The sequence below is a fragment of the Chelonoidis abingdonii genome, chromosome 3 (assembly GCF_003597395.2).
Source record: "Chelonoidis abingdonii isolate Lonesome George chromosome 3, CheloAbing_2.0, whole genome shotgun sequence".
NCBI classification, from domain to species: Eukaryota; Metazoa; Chordata; order Testudines; family Testudinidae; genus Chelonoidis; species Chelonoidis abingdonii.
The window spans coordinates 170,183,314-170,209,645 of record NC_133771.1 but is presented as its reverse complement, the minus strand read 5'-3'; the positions used below and the strand labels follow the sequence as shown (position 1 = coordinate 170,209,645).

Below are 26,332 nucleotides of genomic sequence, written 5' to 3'. Positions count from 1 at the left end.
GAAACATCATCACAAGGTCATTACACTGTAGGTGAATCATTGAACTTACAACCCTGGGCTTAGCAGGCCAATGCTCAAACCACTAGAACATAACGCTCCAAAGCAGAAGACGCAATAGCTTTAATTTTCTAATGTGAGAGTGAGTAACATCATAAAAATTCTTCGGTTTCTGCTGAGAGTTAAAAGAAAATCATTCCCTCCTTATTGGGTTCATTTTGTAAATTGAGATCAATGAAATTCTTCCAACAACAGCTTGAAATCAATTATAAAATCACATATAATTCATGACCCCTATTGTAAATTATAGTTTGTTTGACATTAATTGGTGAGGTTTCCGTGCACTGGGATGCATTTCCTTATAACACATCTTCAGATAATGCTTGTGGATCCATTTTTAATGCATCTTAGAGTGATCTGTTTTTCATGTCCACAACTGCCTGCATTTGATCTTATGCAAATAATTCAATCAAGCAAATGGAAAACAAGATGTTGTACTAGAGGGCCTTGACAAACAGTGGCCTTAAAATTTTAAAGGCCCCACCATTTAAATTTGTCTGTACCTGCAGTTGTTCGAATCCATTGATCCATTATCAACCATGTAGTGTAGCGATCAACGGCTCAATGTCTAGTTGGTAGCCAGCATCAAGTGGAGTGCCCCAGGGGTCGGCAGATTTTGGGGCAGATTTTGTTCAACATCTTTATTAATGATCTGGATGGTGGAATTAATTGCACCCTCAGCGATTTCGCAGATGACAAAAATACAATATCTTTAGAATTGCTTAATTTTAAGTGTGTTGCTTTCCAAGTCAGAACTACTATAAATTCACCCCAGGCTTTTCTCCTGGTTCCTGTCCATTCCATGCTTTTTCGTTTTGGGCTGATCCAGAGCCTGATGAAGTCAGTGAGAAACTTTCCATTGACTTCAATAGGCTTTGTATCAGGCCCTTAATTCTCTTCTTATTCTGCTTTCTTTCCATATTTTTTACCATTCTCTTCCTTACTTTTTGATGTTTTTTTTTTCTTTGCCCTCTCTATGGGCAAAATCCTGAGTTCCTTAGTTAATCACTGAGCCAATGGAAGGAATGAGTGAAAATCTAGTAGGGACCTCACAGCTGGGCTGTAGTTGCATCTGTCTTTCTCTACATTCCTCTACCTCACTTCTTATTCAGTCTTTCCCCTCTTAGCTCCTTTTCTATCCCTCACCACGCTGTTTCTTTCCTTTCGTGCTATTTTACCCTTTCCTCACCTCTTCTCTTTCTGCTTCTCTTCTTTTACTACTTCCATTTCAGGCACTCTGATAATTATGGTGATGGGAGCCCATATAGGTTTCTTAGGGCTTGTCTTCACTAGCAAAGTTAGTGCTGCCACGGCAGCTTTAACGTGGCTGTGTAGTCGCGGCAACAGCGCTGAGAGAGAGCTCTCCCAGTGCTCTAAAAAAAGTACCTCCACTGGGGGGAGCTCAGAGGGGAGTTTTTTCACACCCCTGGGTGAGAAAGTTGCAGTGCTGTAAAGTGTCAGTGTAGTCAAGGCCTTAGGTAGGTAGACAGATGTGCCTTTCTTCTCCTAATCTCTTAATTCTTTCACAAGTACCTTCTTCTTTAAATCTGAATGGGGACTTTTGGGAACCTCATATCCCAGGAATGTCTATTTAATTTAGGAAGAAGAGATGACCAGATGTATTCATGCAGTAGAACATTTCTTCACAAGTGTTTATTTTTAATGATCAAACTGCCCTTTTGTATTTTAGATGCTTCTGCCATTCTGCAACTCTTACTCATACAATTAGTCTCATTAACATTAATTAGTATGAATGGACTAAGGTAAATGCATGTATGTTGCAGGATTTTTAAAAAAATGGTAGCCAAGTATTCATCATTCATTTTTAACAGTTTCCAGAAATAAACAGGAAAACATTTACTGCCTGTATGTACAATGGCACAAAACTCCTGATTATACTCCTGAATAGGCTCAAAATCCCAAAATCAGGGACTGGGAACATAGTGTTTTTGATGGTAGGGCACTAGCTGTGGACTTCCTCCCAGATAGGATGACATGATGTCCCGATTTTATAGGGACCGTCCCGATATTTGGGGCTTTTTTTAATATGGGCTCCTATTACCCCCACCCCTGTCCCAATTTTACACACTATCTGGTCACCCTACTCCCAGAAGATGTAATGGTGTATCATTTTGATAAAGCATTTCCCCCAGGAACAATGTTGCTTAAAATAGTGGGGGGCCGAAGAGGGGGAGCAGGCACAAAAAATATCCCCAACATCTGCCCGAGAAAACCATACTCCTCTGCCCTGCAAGAAAGGAAGTGGAGACATATGCCTCCAACCAGACCACTGAGATTTTGTGTTTTCTGTAGAGTGCATGGAGAGAGGCTCCACAGGAAAGTCTCGGACAGATTAGAGAGGCAGGGATGTGAACTAAGTAAAGTCCTTATGCTGTTTACTTCTAATTTTTTAAATTGAATTGCTGCTGCTCATCTGTTTCTCAGCCCAGGGTTTGGTGTGTCACAGGTCACTTTCCTCTGAGTCACACCCCAGGCACTTCCTTGCAGTCCCCACCCTTATTTGGTATTGTTCCTGTCATGGCAGCAGCAGGAAATATGGGAATCAGGGAAGCAGGAGCTCATGATGCTGATCCAGCTGGTGTAGTATGTGGAGTTTGCTTTCTCTGCTTACTGAGCCACTCTGAGAGCCTACTGTAGAGTGCAATTCCCTCTCTTACTCACTCAAACACTGCATAACCCTGGAAGAATCAGGCCTGTTATGTTTTAAACATGTCACAATGTTGCACATATTTTTTGATGATTTTTTTCTTTAGTTTTGAATATATTTTTTTAAAACTCGCGGTTTGCCCTGTGCTTAATGGGAATCATATCTGCTTAACTGATGATTATCAGTTAGCAATAAAAACACAGGATTTGGTTCTTTTCTCACATTGATGTGAGTCAGGAACAATTCCACCACAGCCAGTGAGATTACATCAGTATAAAATTAAAGTTAGAGGAAAGACAGGTCCACAGCATTCTGTTTCTGAAGTATTTTTATTGTTTTTTACTTAGCTTGCATGTACAAATATATACAAAATAATAATAGTTTAATGTTATTTTATGTTTATTCCATGTTATATGTTTAATTCATTCTGGGAATACTTGTATTTGTTACAGCTTGCATGCAGAAAATTCAGAAATTTTCTGGGATGTTAAAAAAATATGCATTAACGTAAAACATGATTTTTTTTTCATATGGATCATGCTATTGCCAAAGTCTCAATTTTGCACCCATCATTGACGGACTTGCTGAGTAAAACAAACAATTATTAATGTAAAAAATATAAGTACAATTTCAGCAAATTATCTTTAGAATTGTTGAATATTCTTTTAATAGCGCTTTCCTTGTCAACAGTGAATTGTCAGTAAAGCCAGTTGTCTTACAATAGCCAGATGTGTAAAACTGAAATAGCTTCCTTGCTAATTAAATGTTATAAAGGTAAGTTTTCTCCAGAAGAGTTTGTAAAGCAGTTCAAGTCTACCTTAGAGCTAACTTTAGCAACTTTTTTGCTGTTATACTAATCAGACTGGTTTAGGTTAGAAAAAGTACATTTTATAGCGACGCGTTGTTCATGAAGCTGAGGGGAAATATGCAATGTGTAGAGCCTATGCCAGTTAATACATTGATGGCCACAACAATGCTTTGCTTGAGTTCATTTCACATACAGTTAAATGTTGTGTAGGATGAATCATCATATTTATTGATACTTAACATTGATGTGATGGATAACAGTTTCTTGGAAAAAATAATCCGGCTGTATCAATCAACCTGTGTCTGTGTGTATCTTAAATATATGTAATTAATTTGATGTGATTTAATCATCTGAGAAATATCAGATTGATTTGCTTTGTATTGGTGCTGAATATTGCAGTGTACTTAGTGGCTGCATTGTGTAATGGAGCCATGAAAAACAAACTGAGTTCTGCAATCATGTTATTAGTCAGGATTTGCAATGGCCTGACATTCGGAACAAACAAATACCAAATCTGAGACATTTAGGAAGGGAAGATTTCCCACACCCATCTTTTTTGGATTCAATACATTATTGAGCTAAATAAAAACAAGATTTAAAAAAGTACAGTCTGAAGTAAGTTCTTATTTCCCTTTTTCATAGATTTAGCAGTTTTTACGCCGCACCAGTTCTTGCTCACTGCATGCACTCTTGTTGGCTGTACAAACAGTTCCCAGGTCACCTTGTATACAGCACATCTGCCACCAGCTCATGTAGATGCCCCAGTCCTGACTGCTTTGGATTCCAGAACGATATATGTACAGTAAGTACAGATTTTCTCTTTCCTGACAGCACAATGGTGTATCCGTTTATGCAAGAATCCCAGTGAGTTCAATCAGGGAAAGGGTTTGTGACATAAAATTAAATTTATTATGATTAAATGCACAGAAGTGATTAGTTTAGTGGTTCTCTGAACCTTTGATTATCACTTGCCAACTTAATTTCCATTTTGTCTTTACGCAATCAGGATAACCTACATATGGGCATAGCCTCAGTGCAAACTTCAGTGCAGAAAAAATGTGCTGGTGATATGACAGTTTTGCAGCTCTTACATTACATATGTTGTTGTAATCATTTATCTATTGAGTACAAATATTGCATTAAAGAAGTCTTTAAAAAAGTACTTTCTCTCTTAGACAGCTACATAGAAGACAGCTTTAATGTGTGGTTGATCATTTTCAGTACTTTTAATTTGATTTGGTTTTACAGTTGTACAAATATATGTTCAAACTCATTTTAAAAAACTCCACATTTCAATTATAATGTGAATCATGATTGAATATAATGGTGTGTTGCTTTTATTTCCAGATGGAAAGAACCAGTAGAAGTAAATGGAATTCTGAACTGCTATATATTGTATATGGCCAGTAGTGAGCAGAATTTTACAAATTGGAACATAATCTATAACAACACAGAGCTTTTTCTGGATTACACTATCCGGCAGCTTTTCCCGGGTACTGAATACCTCATAAAGCTAGCTGTAAGTTTTAAAGACCTGCAATGGGAGAGAAAAATGGTGAAATTCACTCTGTTTATTGTTAACACCTCATATTCATAAATATCTCATTTGGCCATGTTATTTAACCTCTTTATTTTTTTGATCTAAAGGCAGTCAGAAAGAGTAAAAATAAGAAATGCTCAACATCAGCAATGATCTTGCATCCAATACAGGGCTACAGGGAATTTATTTCATTTGTTCAATGACCAGGTTTTCTCTAAAATATTGTAGATATTTTATAAAAGAGAAGATCAAAAGCAACTAAGAGATTTAGGAGCACAAGTCCCATTGCTTTTCAAGAGCAGAATATTTAAATTGGCCACCTAAAGTTTCACATCTGTTCAGATCTTGCTCCAAGATAGCCTTACCTTTCACCATAAACAAAGGAGTGTGTTTGGGTGACACATAAATAGTTTGTGCAGAAAAAAATAGAAGCTCTTTTTGTTTGATTTTTAAGTCTTTTAAAAGACCTTGATATTTTCATTGTAGTTTTTGTTCAGTAGTTTCTTTTGTTTTTTGACGAAATAGAACACTTTGGGTTTAATAGCACAACACAAAACATCTGAATATAAACATGAGATTGTCCCTATTTGTTTTAAATACACTCTTCATTTTATAGCAATACTATATAAGGATATTTGCTTTGATAAATGCCATAGAAAAATATTCTGCCCTTGATTATGAATAAATTTACATTTATGTAGACTCTGTGTATGCATTCATTTTACTTTAAGATGCTTTGAATGTTCTAAATAGTATACCACAAAGAAAATAAACTACCTTCAAGTAACAAGGAATTGACTCAAACCAGCAAAACCAAGGACATTCAGTTTAATTAAGGCTAAGAAACCATTTTGGATGGAACTGCTTTGTGACTAGGCATTCTAGCCCAGTAAATTGTATGGCATGTAGAAACACAATGTCCAAAATCTACAGAAAATTAGTGTGTCATGGGGTTTTGGTTTTGCCTGATTGACATTAAGGGGCAGTTTAATTTACATACATGACACACGTTTTTTAGAAGCCTGGTTATCATCTTTATGTTCTCTCTTTAAGTACTCCCCTGGAAAGTCTCTTGTACAGCCAAGTTGTCTTTCTGCCCAGGAACTATGGCTGACTTTGAAGCTCATCAGTTACATTTCTGTGCTAGCCAGCGTGCTGTGTGTATGTGAGAGAGACATGTTGGCTCAGTACAGGGGTAACTGGGTGAAATGTGATGGATTGCAGGCAATCACACTGGATGGCCTTAATGAATCTGTGAATGAAGTCAGAAGCTCCATTTTGTTCAAGTGATGGAATATGTTGCCTCCCTAATGGACTTGATCCCTGTGTATCTGGAAACACAGAACTGGTCTGGAATCCACACTTAAGGCTCAGACCTACATAGTACTGTCTGCTCTTGTGAGGTGCTTAGCACGCTCATCTCCCAGTGATTCTATGGGAGTTAATGGTACTTGGCACCACAGAAGAATGCTCAATGCTTTGCAGGACTGTGGATTTAGAACACTACATGTGTTACAAAGCCACTGTATTTCCAGTCCAAATATAGTGTGTGTTTAGAATAAGCTATCACCATGTTAACATGAATATATTAAAACAAGTAATGAAAAAGGTATTGGTTGTGTTCAGTCACTGATTTTCAAAAAGGAATGACCCTACTTTTTAGTACTCTTAAGGGAACAAACTCATATTATGTAGTGATTTCATCTGCAAAACAAGAGCAACATGTTCAAAGGCGATTTAAGAATTTAGGACATACGTCCCATTGAAAGCCAATAAGATTTAGACTTCTAAGTCACTTTTGAAAATAGGACTTAGGCTTGGAGGTCACTGACGTACTTTTGAAAATTTTACCTCATATCAATTTTTGACAGAACTTTTGAGTGCAAATGCCTAATAGCATGGTACTTTACAACATCTAATACGTTGATGAAAGGTTCTAGAAATACTTCAGCACATTAGAATGAATTAATGTGGAACATACCACATTTTAAATGTGAATGGCCTTGTTTTTATTGATTTATGTCATGGGCCATATACATAGCCGCCTGAGCTGCAAAAGTCATGGATCCTTGTTGTCAAAAACGCACATATAGTCACAGGAAAGGCAGGCCTGATGTGGAGGACCACAAAACAAAAATGCCCCTGTGCCACAATTGAGAATACTGGAACCAGTGAGGGAGTGAAAAACTCAGGAAGATGAGCTCTCTGACACCTTGTACTTGTGGTATGCTTGCTTCTTAAGTTCTTCATGAAGCTAGTAGGTGTTAATCCATCTCATGGATAGTATGTGGCTGTGGGTGTGGGATTGACACATAGTGGTTCAATCCCTGACATTTTTTTCTAATCAACATCACCAAAATTTTTCTGGGTATTTAAGATAGGTTTGGTTTTGTGCTAGTGGGGAAATCTTCTGGCAGTGAGAAGTTCAGGGACTTCTTCCCTTCTTTCTGTCTCTCATTTTCTCTCTCTTTAAAAAACATTTGAGGGTGAGCTACATAGTCCCATTTCATGCTTTTCCTGGCTGACTGGCAAAACAAAGCAGGCAGCAGTTGGGGAATATAATGCACCTGGGCTGTTACTGCTTTGAGCTTCTTCCTCAAGAGATTGAATGTTAATCAGCTGACTAAGAACCTGATGTGTCACATGATCAGTGGCTTCCCGCTAATACAGGGCTTGATCTAAAAAGCCCATTGGAGTTACCGGGGATCATTTCATTGACTACAGTCAGGGCTGGCGCTTCCATTTAGACGACCTAGGTGGTCACCTAGGGCGCCAGAATTTGGGAGGGCGGCATTTTGCCGACCTTGGCAGCAATTCGGCGGCAGGGGGTCCTTCCGCGCTCTGGGTCGTTGTCGGCAATTCTGCAGCAGGTCCTTCACTCACTCCGGGACCCGCCACTGATGTGCCCCGAAGTCCGGGAGTGCGGAAGGACCCCTGCCTAGGGCGCCAAAACCCTGGCGCTGCTCCTGACTACAGTGGACATTAGTAGAGACCCATAATTTCTAAGACCCAGTGCATAGGAAAGGATCTGCACAGATTGCCTAAACAGGTGTATCATGGTCACCAAAACTGGGATATTTCATACTTGAATTGTGAGCGTCAGCTACAGCTGTGGAATGGAAGAAGCTCATGGAGCTTCTGTTGGAGAGGAGTACTAGAGATTAATTTCTGCCAGACTGAGCCCACAAATCTGAATGGTAAAGGAAAAAGATAAAACAATTTAAACTCAAAGCTGACCTAGCTGAAAATTGATATACCATAATCTGTTGAAGAAAGTCCTCTAAAATCAATTAAATATCTGTATTTTACACCATCTCATTGGAGTAAACACTAATTTTTGACTTTTCTGAAAACCATGGTTTGTTCTTTTGCATTCCTTTTGGAGGGCAAGTTGAACATTGTGCTCAAATTCTGCAGTTGCTCTGGACTGCAGAATTCCCAGTGAAATTAATACATCCTGTGTGCATACGACACAGCCTGAATGGGCAACTCTCTGATGACCTGTTTATGCTCCTGTTGACATTGCTGATGTTGTGAGTGAACAGAGCGGGAAATGATTATGAAAGCAGATTAATTCCTTCCCATTTTAAAACACAGAGGAAAGTGAGGAAATCTGTGCACAATGGTTTCAAATGGAATTACTCCATATTGAAAGGAAATCTGACTGCCATGAGTGCTCATTGGGAGCAAGATCAGGCCTTTTGTTTTTACTTGGGGACTGATACTGCAAGCAGGACTACTCACATTCTTAGACACTTTGTCTATTCCCATTTCCAATGGGGCTACTCACATAAAGTTAAGAACGTGGGAAAATCTTTGCAGATTGGGGCCTTGATTTGTTATCTTATTACTTTTCATTTTTCAAAATAAAAACATCGTCTGTTGAAATGCTTGTACGTTAACACAACAGACTTTAAAATGGCTTCCTTATAGCTTTTCAAAATGTTGATTGCATAAATGCTTATTTACTAACATTTCAAAATGCTTTCAGTGTGGTTTATTAGGTAAATACCTAACTGAGTTTCTAAAAACCAAACAAAACCCCCTCTGATTTACTTAATCTACTACAGAGTCTGCCAAATCCTGTGGCTTCTACTCCTATGAGAAGCCCTGGCTCCTGCTAATAGTCCCAATGCCAGTAATAGGGCTACCATGAGTAAGGATTGCAGAATCAGGTCCACAGTTTATTGTGTAAATATATAGGGAGAGAACATAAAAAAGTCTATTATATAAGTTAATATGCACAGTTTCTTGTATGTCAAGAGTGTTGTCTCATGATCAAGCAAAATGTGAAAATCATGTAATGAGCTGATCTCTGCTGGCAACTAAAATACAAATGATTCGACCTCCTTATCCATTAAGATGCACTCAGCAACTGTTATACATTGATTTATTTTAAATTAATTTTTTCACTTTTTAATTGCACTTGAAAACTACTAGTCAGTGTCTCCCGTGAAGTACAAGAATATCCTGATGGTAATTTCTTTTTCCTGTGACTATTCATTGAAAGATATATTTTTTCTTTCTAAGTGCAGCACTAGCCAGTCAGTATTTTCCCTGTCTGAAGGTTCTGAGTGCACATTATTCAATTACAAGAAGAGTTGTGCTACTGTAAATGATATGTGGTGTACATATATACTGTAATTTTCTTTAACTATTGCAGTCAGAGCAGTGGAATTTTAATCATCAATGGAATTTTAATCATCAAATTTAAAATACTGTAAGTTCAGCATTAGTGTTAGGTTTCATCCTTACGGTACCTAAAGACTATCTAAAAGATACATGTAATCAAGTAGGACATTTTTTATATGAGGGAATATCTTTATTTCAGGAGGGGGAAAAAGCCCTATATGATTGTGAAAAGTGCATGCCTTCCTGTGGAATGCACAAGCTTTATTAATTTCTGAGGAGTAAAATTACAACTCTTTACAAAAATTGATTTCTCGCCTTTTATTTTGGCATCACTTTGAAGTATATTTATTTGCTGTGTTTGATATTTTAAGGCTTGCACTGGAGGTGGATGTACAATAAGTGAAGCTAGTGTAGCTATAACAGATGAGAGTACACCAGAAGGTGTTCCTGCTCCAAAAGCCCAGTCATATTCATCTGACTCCTTTAACATATCATGGACTAAGCCCGAGTATCCGAATGGTAAGTGAACTCTTTTAGCCTCAAGTTAAAAAGATGATTAGTAAAGGTAAATTAATATTCTAAATGGCAGCTTATATGTGGTGCTTAATTTTTAATGATCATTTTAGCACATAAAATACCTGTGATAGTATCACTGTCTGTATCTAGGAGATTGTGGCTTTCAACCTAGCACATAATTTCAGTAGCTCAAAAGTGCTCCCTTTCGATAGTTCTTGTGTATTGCATCTTATTGCTTAATGTTTTCCAGAACAACTGAGCTGACAAAATGGGTATTCTTTGAGCATGATCGTATAGGGTCTGCATTGTACCTTCTAATAAAGCATTCATTTTTATACAAATAATATTTTTAATTATCAGATTAATTCCTTAATATACTTGTTCTTATCTTCATGTATTTGTTCTTAAAAATCATTTCATTCTATGTGCTCACCTTGAGAGAGAGAATACACCTGCACTGGTGTGGAAGTTTGATAATACAGTTATTATAATTTAGACCATTTTCTCTGTGTGTTGTGTACATGTTTTAACTTTTAGGGCAATTGGATATTTTTAAAGTTATGAAAATAGGACTTGCATTTCCCTGATTTTATAGCTTTATGCCTATCCCATTCAAGTAGAAACATAGAAAGATAACCCAGAAATCACTGAAACTGAGTGCAAAACATTGAAAAGAATTGATATATTGTTATGCCTTTTGTAATCAAAATATAACACTGATACATATCAAGTATTATGAATTGTAAAATAACGTGAATTTCATTTTTCCTCATGCAAGTTTGCCTCTGATTCCTGTTTTAGAACAACATACTCAATACCCATATAGTTTGGTTTCAGTTAAGATTTTTAAAAGTATTTAGCTGTTGCAGTACTCAGAGATGCTCCTACATGCCTAAATCCCTTTGGAAAATGAGCACTATGCTCCTTAAATCAGTTCAACATTGCAATGCTGAGAATCACATCACCTCCTTACCTTTAATAATGTGGGCCAAAGCACTTCAAGCAAAATATAAGTAATTAGGAATTTTTAAGATTTATTTTTTAATATTTTTTATTGTCAGACTTGCTTTAGATGTGGGAGAAAATGTTCATAGGCCATTCGTATGGTTTAGGTTACTATTCCTTTTGTATTGTTAATTTTTTTTATTATTTATGATCATGTGAGCCTGATCCTGCAACATTCTTTGTGGCCCAGTAAGGCACTGAACCCTTATTGAATGTCATCAATGTATTTGATACAAAACTTAGAGGAAGAAATAGGAGGAAAAATGTAACCGCTTATGTGACTTTGGGCCTCAGTCCCACTGATTTTTTGATGGGACGTTTTTGATCATTCTACCCGCAGTGCCTGTCATGTAGAACTTGCAGTCAAGGATCCAATCCTGCAATTCTTGCTCTGTTAAAACTTTGACTGAAGTCAATGGGAGTTTCAGTTCATTTGGAAGGCAGGATCTGGCCTTATGTTTTTAATTAATCAGTCTCCATCATATTTTATTTAAATTGTGTGGGAAATGATTGGATGGTTGGGAGGAGATGGCTACAATATACACAGACCTTAGGCTGTTTTTACTACAGCAATTATTTGTAGTATGGCTCAGTTTTTACCCTAAGACCACAATATATATTTGGGTACTAAAGCTATGGAACCAAACACAGACCTAGTAAATGCTTTGGGGAGTTCCACAGTGATTGGAGGATAGAAATCTTCCACCCCCAGTCCCAATCAGCCCTTGGAGGCTGAAGGCTTCAGGAGCCTTTGTGACTACACTGTCCTAGTCAGAGGAGCTTTGGCCAGTGTGTATATGCAGTTGCACCCCAAAAATCCTTCCTGGAGCCTGTTCTTCCACCTCAATCTCCTGGAGCTGTGCTCCACGGCACACAAGGATCCTCCCGTGTGTGCTTCTCCTTCTTTTCCTGAGCCCTGCACAATAGAACTGTATAATTTCCACTGTTTTCAGAGCCTTCTATGGCTAAGGAGTCAGCATAGGTGGTTTTTACCCTTGGTGGGGAAAGGCTCTATACAGAGGTGTAGATGCTGCAGATGATGCTGGCAGAGGAATGCTGGGGTGGTGGAGTGGGTGAGGGGTGTAGAGAAGGGCTGCTTTATGGTCAAAGTTAGCAGCCAGACTTAGCCAGAATCCCTCCTGTCCGCTCCTGGGGAGAGAATGCTAGACTGGTAGCCCTGCCGCGGTGTGAACTGCTGTGCTTCCCTCTTTTCTTTTCATTGGCTGGCTAGAAGAAGAAAGAAGTGCTACCCCTTTTCAGGCAGCTGGCACCCACAGGGGTGTTAGCATGTAGCAGGACCTGTGCTCCTTTGCCACATTGTAGTTGTCACTTGCACTGCGGTGAAGGGGTCACCTTCTTTGTCCATCCATTGAGGGACTAACTAGTCTGGGCCTGAATCCTGATGTGAATTTTGTTGTTCTACTATTCCTTCTTTTCTATCTTTGTCTTATTTTTGGAAGGCTAATTGAAAACACAACTGCGTTATCTCAGGAAAATTTGAGTCATCCAGGAGCTCTGTGTTATAGATTGTCAACAAATCTTTTGGGCTGGTTAGTGAACACTTCATTCAGTAACAATAGTTGTGCCAGCATTTTCAAATTGTGTTGTAGGTTAAAAAAGATCTCAGGTGAAAGGGGTCTTAGCTTAAGTCAAATAAGCAAAATAAACAGAACAAAGGCACTTTACTTTTAGCCATTCCTGCTTCCCAGTATTAGTGTCTGCTCTAGCCTCTGCTCAGAGTTATAGGTTGAAAAGGTTGCAGGCTGGGCTCAGTCATTTTTTGTTTGCAGGGGCATGCATCCCATTTTCCTTTGATTCATTGATTCAGATCCCCCGGAGTTTTGAGCTACTATATTTAAAGTAACAAAACTCAATTCAAACTACTGAGTTTGGCCTGGTTTCAGATTAAAACCACGAGAAACTGCCAAGGTTTGTATACGTCCATCCTACACTATAAATTGGGATCTCCCTAGTAGTTCTAAGGAGTCTCCTTTTATCTTCCCACTGGCTTCTACCCTAAATGGGTTAAAGAGTCATTACATCATGAAGACCCAGGAAATCCATTAGGAGCCATTGAATGGAGTTGGGCAGGCAGACCGGCTGCTGCCTTTATGATATCCTTGGAATTAGATGGAGTCGACTTTGCTATTCCCTTGTAAAATGATATCAGGGATCGGCAACCTTTGGCATGCAGTCCATCAGGGAAATCTGCTGGTGGGCTGGGATGGTTTGTTTACCTGAAGCGTCTGCAGGTTCAGCCGATCGCAGCTCCCACTGGCCGCAGTTCACTATTCCAGGCCAATGAGGGCTGCGGGAAGCAGCATGGGCCGAGGGAAGTGCTGGTCGCTGCTTCCCACAACCCCCATTGGGCTGGAACGGCAAACCTCGGCCAGTGGGAGCTGTGATCGGCCGAACCTGTGGACACTGCCAGTAAACAAACTGTCCCGGCCCGCCAGCAGATTTCCCTGATGGGCCGTGTGCCAAAGGTTGCCGATCCCTGTGACAGATGATGAAGAGACTGCCTCTGCCTCTGAGTTTCCTTGGAGAAGGAAAGAGGGGCTGTTAATGGAACCTTTGAAGACACTGATGGTGAGCAGAATTGTAGTCTATCAGTCTTGACCACTGAACATAACTCTGGGTAAAATGAGAAGAAGCAGGGGCTTTGAAGTGTGTTTGATGAATGAGAATCTGGTGATGAAAGAGTTTCTTATCACAGCCTGGAAACTGAGTCTTGTTTTCAGTCAAATTTGGACTCAGATTCTGGTGAACTTGGGCATGTCATGGTATGAACCCCCACTCTGAACCTTAGTGTTCAAAAGATGGGGTACCAGCATGAACCCCCCTAAGCTTAATTACTTGCTTAGAAATGATAGAGCTGCCACCACCCAAAAATATAGTGTTTGGGGGCACTTTTTGGCCCCCAAACCTTTCCCTGGGGACCCCAACACCCAAAACCCCTTGGGTCTCACAACAAAGGGAAATAAACCATTCCCCTCTCCTTTCTTCCTCCCAGATTCTCCCCTCCCTGGGTAACACTGGGAGATCCCTGTGATTCAACTCCTTGAATCTTAAAACAGAGAGGAAATTCACCATCCCCCCAGCCCCCAGACTCTCCCTGAGAGAGAGACAGTAATTTTAACACAGAGAGAAATCAGACTTTTCCTCCCCCTTTCTCTCCTTCCTCCCATCAATTCCCTGGTGAGTGCAAACTCCCTCCCTTGGGTTTTACACAAGATAACCAAAAAATCAATTAGGTTCTTAAAAAGAAAAGCTTTTAATAAAAGAACGAAAAAGTAAAAGTTGTCTCTGTAAAATCAAGATGGAAAATGTTACAAGGTCTTTTAGCTGATAGACACTAGAGAGAATCCTCCCCCCAGCACAAATACACGTTGCAGCAAATAGAGATACAATCCTTCCAGCAAATACACATTTGCAAATAAAGAAAACAAACAAAAAGACTAAACCGCCTTTCTAACTGGTACTTACTAAATTGAACAGAAGAGGCTGTTTCAGAAACTTGAAGATACTGGCTTACATGTCTGGTCCCTCTCAGAACCCAGAGAGAACAAAACCCCGCGAAACAGCCCAAAACAAAGGCTTCCCTCCACCGAGATTTGCAAGTATCTTGTCTCCTGATTGGTCCTCATGTGAGGTGTTCCAGGTTCACTGTTTGTTAACCCTTTACAGGTAAAAGAGACATTAACCCTTAACTATCTGTTTATGACAGGGCACAGTGTCATTCAAGACTGGACCCAGTTTTGACAAAAGGCTTTCTGGCAAAGGGTCTAAGTTTCAGGTTTATAATGAATTCTTACAGTAGATGACAAGTTGGGGAAATGATACTGCTGAGTATGACATTTGTAGAACCAAACACACAATTATTTATTATTTTATTCAAACTTGGAAGCAAAAACAAAATAGGTGAAGTAAGATGCATTGTATGGCAGCAGGCTCTTTCTGCTATCCTTTTCATATACCTGTAGTGTAGTCAGCATGACTGATTTGTTCAGGGCACGATGTACGGAGAGGCATGTTTGGTTACATTAGGCATAAGAAGCTCTGTTTAGTTAATCTGAGAGCTAGCATGCTGCTTGTGCTAGTGGCCTCAATAAAGAATCCACTCTATATTCATTAGAACTAAGTCTTGTCTTGCCTTTACTAGATCAGTTATTTAACTTCCTTTTATTGAAGACAGTCATGTATTCTTTTCTATTAATTTTTTTGAAAATTCCCTTTTGTCTGATAATTATCCTTAAATTATAAGCTCCTGAGGGTAGTGCCTATGTATGTGTACACTGCATACAAAGAGTGGGGTCCTGATCCAGATTGCAGCCTCTAGGCCCTCAATGCACCCCATTACATTTGACTAGTCTCGCACCTGAACCTGAAAACATTAAGCAAGGGAGAAAGTTTACTCATTTTGAAATTAATTGAACTATTCATGTGAGTAAAGGTATATTTTTGCAAGATTTGACCCCTAGTTTATATTCTAATCAGAACCGTTCTTAGCACTTACATATAGTAGTTCTTTTCATCTTCAAACTCAAAGGTCAAAGTGAGTCATGGCACTCTGATATATAAGCACTTCTCTGATGCCCCATCATCATCTCCATAATTGAAGGTTTTGTTTAATAATATAAAATAAAGGGTGAAATCCTGGCCCATTGAAGGCCAGGCAGAAACTCCAGTTGACTTCAGCCGAGTCAGGATTTTAACCTATCCTGGCTAGACTTATGACTGAGAATAAAACTGCCCCTTTTCATGGCCAGTGTGTGTTAAGTGAAGCCCAACGATGACGATGAACATATTAACATTAACTGTTTGCTGATCATTTTAGCAGCTTAGCAAAAATATTTGGCAATTCTGGATTAATAGGCAAACTTGCAGATAGTCTTTGAACCTGTATTCAGTGTGCTTTATAGACAGTCACTAGCTAATCTTCGTAACAGCCTTGTGAGATAGGTAGGGAGTTATATTATTGCAATTTCACAAGGAAAAAAGTAGAAACGGAAGGAAGATAGGTTAAGTTACTTACCCCAGGCCACAAAGGGAATTATTGTCTGATTTAGAATGAGAACTTGAGTTTCTGACTTAGCACCTAGAAGCCAGACCACTGGTATATCTAAGCTCTCCATTCTCAAACTCACTTTTTCTTCTTTGCACAGAAAATTAGAGTTAAAAAAGGCTCCTGTAAAACAGAAGCATTTATTTGAATGTGAACATTAAAATCAGGAGATAATGCATCGGGTTTATTAAAAAGACAATTGTTTTCTGACAGTATTCAGAGAAATACCAGAAGTTCATATAATAATTTGGAAAGTTGCTTTTCATAGTGTGTATAGGCTGTACGATGTTGTTATTACAGGTATAATTTAAAATACTTGTCCAGTTAATGAGTGCTGAGTTAGAGTGGAGATCCTATAGACGTACTTGTGTCACCTACGATAATACCAAATGAGTTTGTGATTAATGCTATTACAATAAATACCAAAGGAATAAATAATGTTTATGCCATTATTTTTAAATGTTAGTGTTATTCGTATAAAGTACTTAAAGTTCTTCTATTTCTTTTCCTGTATAATACACCCTAAATGCCAAGCTTTAAGATGTTTAAGATTGTCCTGAGCAATTTTAATTTAAATGCCCTTCTTCTGAAGTAAATTCAGGATATTTTGTATTTATGGTAATTTGTTTGTTTATTGTAGGGCAAATACAGATATGCTTTAGTTCTCTTTACACAGTGAAACCTTCCCATAGAATCCCAGAGGAGTTTTGCCTCAAGCAGGAGGTCAAAACGTGGTATGATTAGTTTGAGTAGAGTTCCCAAGTTTTGTTCACATGACTCCTGCCTCTGTCCTGGATTCAAGCTCTTACTTTTCTAGGGGAGAAAGGAATCAAGAAGCTCAGTTCATCAGTTTAGCATACACATCTCTAACTAGTTTAGAGTACATATCTGTGCAGTACAACACTTCAGTGTTTCACAGAAACACACCAGTTTGTATTCACTTTTATTTCTTTATTTCCTCAGTCAACTGAGAGGCACAGTCTCTTCTCAGTTTCAAACACAATCTTCAGTGTAAGTTCAAACAATTGAGTTTTGAGGGAAGCATAAATGTACTGAGATTATTCAACAATATGAAGGCTATTTTCCCTTTTTAATTGAAGCCTCGGGTATATCGGGCACATGGGTTCAGATCAGCCACATTCAGCATATCCAGACATGGTTGCAATATAGGGGGTGGGGAGAGGGTAACCCTCTGGAATATTTTGACTGCAGCATTGCAAAAACCATTTGTTGTCACTGTGGGCCTGATTTTCACCAAATGCTGAGCCCCCACAAATCCAGTTCAAATCAGGGAGCTGCAGATGCTGAGCACCTTGGAGCATTGGACTATAGTCATTTCATGCTCCTTACCCCACCACCCTCAGTTTGATTCTTATGCTAAAATTGCTTAATAATTCCTCAATAATCACAAAAGGCTTCATTCTTATGCATAACTAAATTAACAATAAACTAAGTTAAGTGAATGCTACTTTTGAAAAATGGGCCTAAAATGTATTTACGTTTCCCTTTACTATTCCTTATTGTATGCTTTGAATGGAAATTACTGCAAACACTTTGGTAAAATTAGCTATATTGGGCGGTAAATGACTTGTTTTTAATGGTGCATCTTGAATTAAATTTATTCATGTTAGAGTCCTCATTTATGTTTGTCAGCCTATTAAGTGTCTTTGGAAATGTGGTGTGACCAGCCTCAGATTCACCTGAGGGTCACAGAGTGGTTCTCTGATGTTTGAATGAGCCTGAGTGAAGTGGAAATTGGGCAGACCTAATGCGTCTACACTACCCGCCGGATCGGCGGGTAGCGATCGATCTGTCAGGGATTGATTTATTGCGTGTAGTGTAGATGCGATAAATTGATCCCCGATCACTCTCCCGTCGACTGCTGAACTCCAGCTAGGCGAGAGGCAGAAGCAAAATCGATGGGGGAGCCGCAGCCGTCGATCCCGCGCCGTGAGGACGTGAAGTAAGTGATTCTAAGTCGATCTAAGATACGTTGACTTCAGCTACACTATTCTTGTAGCTGAAGTTGCTTATCTTAGATCGATTCCCCCCTCCTCCCCAGTGTAGACCAGGCCTAAATGGTGTCAGCTAAGTTTTCCTTTGAATCCAGCACTGAAACCAAAATTTGTAGTTTAAACCGATGCAGTCTGACATTTGAAAAGCTTCATACAGAGCCCTGCATACCACAGCTGTTGAGTTTCACATAGTTCTAGGTTTGAGGTTATCTACTGCGACACATTTACAGTTTAGGGGATGGTAGTATCCGGCCATACAGCTTCCCAATTAAACCTGTGGAAATTCTTTAAAAAGGTGCAAGAGTAGGCATATCAACGTTGAGTGCTGGAACACTGTGGAGGGCTCTTTAAGACTCAATGTGTGCATAGAACAAATCCTACTTTTACTTTTTCTTAGGAATATAGTGCATATTATAGGTTTAGAACTACAGCTGGGCAAAAAGACTATTTGTGAATTTGGGTTGAATTCAGCAAATTGTTTCAGCCAAAAACAAAAAACAAAACTGATAATGAAAAATTCAGAAATGCCGAGATGAACCAGTTTGAAAATGTCGTTATAGTTCCATGTTTCATTTTGAAATGTTGTTTCAATTTGACACTTTGTTTCAAAATGCCGTTGCTATTTAATCTAAGCAAATTTTTTGTTTGTTTTTTGTTTTGGTGAAAAGAAAAATCACATTTGACTTTTTTTTTCCTGGTTTGAGGGGATCCTAAACTGAAAAATCAGTTATTCACTCAGGTGTATTTAGAACTCAGCTGTGAGCATATGGAAACACAAAATGTCCATATGAAACAAACCACATATTGCATGATGTTTTAGGCACCAAGATTGGCTGGAGTAAAAATTTTCTGCCCTGTCACCTACTCTGCCTGCTGCAATTCACTGTTTTCCTATGGGGAAGGACCTCAATTTTGAAGGATCAGTGCCCCTGTTGAACAAAGGGTCAGTACTATAGCTCTGTGAAATACTTAAACCCACTTTAATATTAGCTTTGAATTTGAGGTTCACTGTGTTTGCAAACCTCAGTCTATTGCTATAGTCCTATGAGATGCGCATGGGTTGTCTGCATAGCAGGCAAGGTAGAAATCTTCCTCTGAACTGGCCTTGGTTTCTTGTACAACCCCTTCCCCAGCTGCTCAACTGGCCTTTGGAGTCCACATTAAAACAGCTAAGAGAGGGAGGAGGAGGAAGAAGGTATCCAGGTGTGAGGACGAAAAGAGTAGTTGTGGGTAGGGATGGGGTGCCCTTTGGAGGATCCAGTTGGTTGAACTCTAGATTGAAACAAACCTGTAAGGGGCTATTTTCTTCAGTTAATGAAAACCAAACTGCTGTGTACAGTTCTTTCTCCCATTCATAAACTGAATTCTACAGGGTTCACACAGTCCTATTAGTATCCCCACTGGACAAGTGAACACTTTGCGTTCCCTTAGACATGAGACCAGCAAATCCCTGCAATTTAGAGTTATCATCAGCAACATAACAACCAACACCCTCCCCTCAAAATATTGCTAATGCTAAGTCTAAGTGGCTGGAGATTTTATTCCTTTGATTTTAATAGGAACACAGCCATTTTACTACAAGATCTTTTCTCTAATATACTCTGAAACAATATTATTTCATATTCTAATAAATAAATTGACCAAAATAGGTACAAGGTAGGTTCTATTTAATCAAGCAGGTAAAAACTGTGATCTAGAAAAGGACAGATTAATAGTGGATCTAGTTTATTTGAGAATAGTGAACGGAAAGTCTACATGCCATTTGCCAACAAAAGGGAATTTCCCTAAGGTATTTAGTGTGACAGAATATATTTTCAGTCTGTTTATCATGCATCCTAAAGGTAATAGAGCTTTACATAAATATAGACTACAAGTGCTGACAATTTGAAATATTTTAGCATTAAAAATAGACCTTTTATTTTAAAAAAAAGTAAGGAATTCCTGTGTATATGTTCCATTGGAATCAAGGCTAAGGTCAATGTGATAGTTGAAGGGATTGTTCTTTTGGCCTTGGTCTGAGTTCTCCTTCAGCATTACATTTACAATGTAGATCACTATTTTCTCTAAGTCTGAAGGTGTTAGGATTTAAAATGGTTGCTATATATCTTTCATGTCTTTGTTTTAATCTACATGTGCATTTGCATGCAGAGTAGGCTGTGAAAGAGAATTGCCTCAACTTTCTCAGTTCTAAGATTGCCTTGACTGTTTTAGTTCAGAAACACGTCTATTATACCTTGCTCTTTGGAGCAGTGTAAATTTTGTACAAAATGAATGCAGACCACTGGCCAGATTTTCAACATTTAAAGATGGAGAGTACATTTTGTTTAACTGACATACATGAATTGCTGCTACAGTTCCTGAAAAACCTTTCAGTTGCCATAAAATATTAGTTAACACCATCTTGGTATTTTGTAGCTTTTAAGGTTTTTTTCATCACATACTTCTATGGTCACACAGGTATTCAGTCGACCCTGTTAAATTTAACATTGTTTTTGTAGGTATCATTACTAGTTACGGATTGTATATGAATGGCATTCTGATGCAGAACTCATCACAGCTAAGTTATTATGCTTATGGACTTACTCCTTGGAGTCTGCATTCCTTCAGAGTCCAGGCATGTACTGCAAAAGGTTGTGCTTTGGGTCCATTGGTGAGTACCTCAATTTGCATTCTGGGAATGTAATAAATGTCAGATGGCAGTGAATATCAGAGTAAATGGTGATGATTCACTCTGGTCAGTACTAACCCATCTGGCAAAATGTGACATTTTATAAAAATGCCATTTAGGAGCTGCTAAGGATTTGATAGGTCATCACTAGGCACTGTTCCAAAATAGCACATAGGTACAGTAAAAGAAGTGACAGGGAGTTAAATGTGAAGCTGAAACACATATTATTGAAATTAAGTAGAGTTAATATGTTGAAAAGGTGCAGATGTGGTTTAACCTGATTTATAAGGACACACATAAAGAAAGAATTACTATTCCAGTAATGATCAAAATTCTAGCTGCCTGACTGAAAGGGTTGAAGATAATATGAGGATTAAAGAAGACAAAATATGATGATACTACAAAAAAAGATATGGTAATTGACAAATTTTTAAATCCAAATCTGTGTTTAAAAGGAAAATATTTTTATTAATCTGGTACAAAAAAATCACTGGATTTGCAATTTAAAATTACATTAATATCAGTGTTGACATCTGAAAACAAGTCTTCTGAGACTTAAAACATTTATATGTTGTTCTAGAACTTTAGAGAAGCTACTGGATTGATTAAATCAGTATGGGTTTTGTAACGCTGTAGCTGATTAATAACTTCAATAATAATTGCTCTGCCTGATTTTGTTTTAAATATTGCTAAAATGGCCCTTTGTATTTTTCCAAGATTTAATTTTTCAGTAAAACTAACCCCCCCAAATACTTGTTTCAACAATTTTTTAAAAAATAATTGTCTAGTTATTTTGACAACATTCTACCTATCACTCTGTGTTTATATTAACATCAGACTTCCTAATGGCAATGAGCTGTGCTATATAAATATTACCTCAAAGTAAAACTTCAGGGTTTAATTTTTGCATTCTTATTTTTGGTCACATTTCTCATTTTATTCCCAAGATTAGTTGCTTTCAAATGCTGGTAATATCATCTATCCTTAGAACAGGGCTGAACACTTTATAACCATTAAACATTTTATAGCTAAGACTGCTTTGATGGATATTTACTCTTAAAAGCATGAGTGGCTTTTTGCCAGTTTTTCTTTTCCGTTTTTAAAAACGTCACATATACCAGAAATTTAAACTTCTTTTAGGAATTCAAACTCCAGAATAAATATCTAGGTATTACATAATTCACCCCTGTTCCAATGTGCAACACCATTAAACATGCGCTTTCATAGAACCCCTATTGCAGATCATATATATAAAAATATGTAATGCTAATTCAGTACATCAGTGCCATCAAATATGCACTAAAATAAGGGGGAGACAAAACCGTTATTTTTTTTTTTAAAAAAATTTCACTTCTCCACTAAATTCCAAACACAGTCTTAACTTTCAATTCAATTCAAAGTAAGGGTTGTTCTAGCTGATATTCACTGCATCCCATGCTCAGTACACAAACTATTTTCCCAAGTCAGTGATCCATCTCTAATCACAGGAATTGAAGTACAATGTCTTTATTTAGAGCAACTCACCTAAACGCTGCCAGGAAGTTCGAGCACTACATCTTCATTTGATTTGTTTGAAAGATTTTTATATCAATTACAGTATAAATGCAACACTTTAAAAATACTTTGGCTCTTTGAGTACTCTAAATACTACAGGGGACATCTCCCAGTAGTAAACTGATATTATCCTTCCAGCTGTTTTTGTTGCTGATCTTTTATTTAATGTGCCCTAATCGATTGAAGAGATGCTATGTGACTGCCTTAAGTACCGGATTCCTCCAGCTTACATTTTCTGAAGGTAGCTGTAAAGATTTTAATCAGGTATTTGAGAGTTGCCAGTTGCATTTATCAATAAGGATTTGTTTTGTTTTAACTGCTTTTCATAGTGATTAAAATTTATTTCAAGTGAAATATAAACCTAGAAAATATGTATACCAAAATGTTTAATTTTAATTTTTTGCTAGCAAAGATAATGGTGTCTCGTTTTAGAATCTGTACTAATTTTATCCTGCTGCTTTTGTTAAGCTAAAAGGCTGTTCTTGAGGAAATAAAGTTAGATTTTCTATTTGATTCAGTAGAGGAAATCAGATGCATCCCTGTATGTAAAACTCTGCTGTTTTTGAAATGTACAAATCACTGCAAAAACAATCAGCACGTGATTTAGAAAAATGAGAGAAATGAAGACAGTATGGGGATATCTTGACATTAATTTCATAATATAATGAAAGAGAAATATGATTAATGATCAGTGAATATTTCTATTCTCATCTCACTATTTAAAACATACTAATTTCACCTTTTTAGGCTAAATACGTTTTTAGTATATTCTCCTAATCTACTTTGCCAAAAATATTTAGTACAATATAAACATTATTGTTACTTTATCCCTATTTTAGAATTTTTATTTGTATGGTTGAAAAGTATTTTTGTTACTTTGAAAATTATTATTAAAATACACCTGGAAATATCAAAAGACTTGGAATATAAGATAATGTGTAGAAAAAGAAACAGTGCTTGTGTTATACAGAAGTATTTAAATACAGAGTCTATTGTTTACACAAATAGTGTCCTATTTAATGTGCATTTCCAGTATAGCCATAGTGTATGCTACAGACACTATGCTGATCATAGCTAGTATTTTTGTAGTAGTAGCATTTTATACATTTTTTTTTTTACAATATGTGAGGAAAATAGGAGATGAAAAAAGACTTCATAATATTGCAACATCTCTTAAGATAACAAGATATAAATACGGTAAGTGCAAGAGTCAAAAGCTTTGGGATTTGGTGCAGATTACTTCATATACACAGAATTTTAGGAACTGCTTAAGCTTTTTGATAGAAGATAATTATAGTGCAATACTGAAAATGAACCCCACCAATCACTCGCCTCTCACAGTCATGGCTACACTTTATAAGACAGAACCAATGCAATAAATGAAACAGTTAGGTGTACACTCTGTGTGTTGTTGGGGGCATCAGCCCCTCACTCATCAGTCTGAGAACCAAGGCAATCAGCTGGCCTCCAATTCTCTAAGGTGCTGGGGCTGCGCGGCAACTTGCATTAGGCATTGAGTACATCACAGGATCTGACTTAGATTAGAAAGCACAGTATAGTGGAATCCTGTCATAAGGATTGATTTGGGGCAATCCCCATTTTGACTGCAATATCCAAATGCACACTCTGGTCCTGATCCAGCAAAGTACTGAAGCATTTGCTTATCTTTAAGTCTGTGAGTAATCACATTGGATTCAGTGGGACTATTCACCTGTTTAAAGTTAAGCTTGTGCTTGAGTGCTTTACTGGATCAGAGAATATATAGAGGTCAGTAAACCAATGAACTTTCCAAACCAGATGTGCTAAGAAGTAAAATCACCATTTTACAAGGACAAAGTTCCTTTAGATGTCTTAATGCCAAAGCAGATTTGACAGGTTAAAATTGGCACTAAACAGCACACCCACAAACTGTAACATTCTTTATCTGAAGCTGAGTGCCATTCAGAAAAGGTATAAAAATCCTTTCCAACCTTAGAAAACATCAAATAAATTACGAGTGAGAAACAAACATGTGATCATAAATGAGAAATGACTTTGAGACTGTAAAGTTTGATCCATGGCACTATGAATAATGGCCACAAGCTATGATTAATAAAACTGAATTCCACTGTAATTACAAATTTTTCATGTATTTATATAATGAAGCCCTAAGACAAATATTTTTGTTTAAGATACAAGAATCTTAGTTTTAGGGCTTCTTGATATAAGTAAATGCTAGCTCTCTTGTCAGCTTTTATTTTTTCTCAAAGGCTACTTATTATTTCAACTTAAATCTTCCAGGTTCTGGGGCTGGAAAGTTAGTAATGTAATTCTGTTTCTGAACCAAACTTATCTAAGGATACTCTTTCTCTGTCAAATATCTGTAGTAATATACTAAGCGGACTTAAGCACATTTTTGTATTAGAGTTGTCTTTTAACGTCAATAAATTTCAGGGACCTTGTTCCCCTCTCCATCTTTTCCTGGGTCACAGAGCAAGATTCATGCATTAGAATCATTGCCGCTGCATTTTCAGGCTATCAGACACTAGTGGATTTCTTTCTTTCTTATAAAATATTCCAAATGGGAAGCAAATCTGGGGGTGGGAAGAAAAAGACATTATTTTTAAAAAACAGTAGTATGTCACTGTTACATTTTTTAATCAGGGAAACTTGCATTAAAATGTATAATTGATTTATTTAGTTATTTACAAACTACAGCAACAAACTCTACATGACTATTAAATCTGTAGGTCGAAGCTCGTACAACTGAAGCTAGACCTGAAGGTACACTTGAAATATTTGCCACCATTGATGGATCCAGGGGAATACAAGTAAAATGGCTAGCTCCGAATAAACCTAATGGACAGTTAACCTATGCAGTCCTCATCACTGGTCTCTTCTACGCCAATCAAGGTATTTTCTTTATAGTACATTTAATCTTACCATTATAATAATAATAAACTTAAAACAGTAGAATTCTGTTGGGGTTTTTTTCAAGTATTTCTTTAGTAGTGAATTTTAATTTTCTGCCACTATCTTTAAGTTGTTGATTTCAGAGAGAGAGACACACACACACACACAAATAAGTAGTTGATCATTTCAGTAATATAATGATATATTACTGCAATTGCATATGGTACTTTACAGTAGCGTCAACACATATATGGGCAAGAAAAAACAAGAGCCTTGCCCCAAAATCTTTCAATCTAAAGATACAAACAAGGGCTCTGATCTTGCAATCCTTATTCAGACAAGTAGTCCTTAATTCGCGCAATATCAGTATGTTCCCTTTTGTGAGTAAGAGTGACTCACAGGAATAAGGTTGGCAGGTTTGGGTTTGTGCACGGTACAATTCATACAAGCAGTGATGAAGAGGTATTGCTTAGATTAGCAAGGCAACTTTCCGTTTTTCAGGAGAACATTTTTTAAGAGTAGTACCTACTGACACCAACCACTTATTCTTTTCAAAAATATTTAAATAAAAATTGTAGCTTTATTTTGTTTAACAAAACAGTTTCAACCCATGAAATAAAAAGGTGAAAAGTGATCTTAATCTCTTCTAATGTACATTCAGGGCAATTATCTTGTCTCTACTGTATTTGCACCTTCTGTAGTTATTTATACCAGTGCAAAGTGATACAGTGTAGGTATAAAATTCTACCAGATCAGACTGGTATTTTACAGTCACTTTGCATATTTGTAAAGGAATATACAAGACACAACTAACTGTAACCAGGACAATTGTTTAACGCTCTACATTGAATGCATGCTTTTCAAGCAATTGTGCAGTGCAACTTAGGTACAATTCTGTAACAACTTACTATA

The 26,332-nt window shown here is 37.6% G+C and overlaps 1 protein-coding gene across 1 annotated transcript in view; it reads left to right on the top strand.

The window, feature by feature from the left end:
* The window catches only part of USH2A (usherin), a 622,140-nt gene that overhangs the window by 322,929 nt on the left and 272,879 nt on the right, over positions 1-26,332 (top strand). The window contains exons 32-36 of the mRNA XM_075064332.1: positions 4,176-4,335; positions 4,881-5,052; positions 10,077-10,224; positions 20,805-20,956; positions 25,258-25,420. Coding sequence (XP_074920433.1) covers positions 4,176-4,335; positions 4,881-5,052; positions 10,077-10,224; positions 20,805-20,956; positions 25,258-25,420 — 795 coding nt within the window. The remainder of the gene's footprint in view (positions 1-4,175; positions 4,336-4,880; positions 5,053-10,076; positions 10,225-20,804; positions 20,957-25,257; positions 25,421-26,332) is intronic.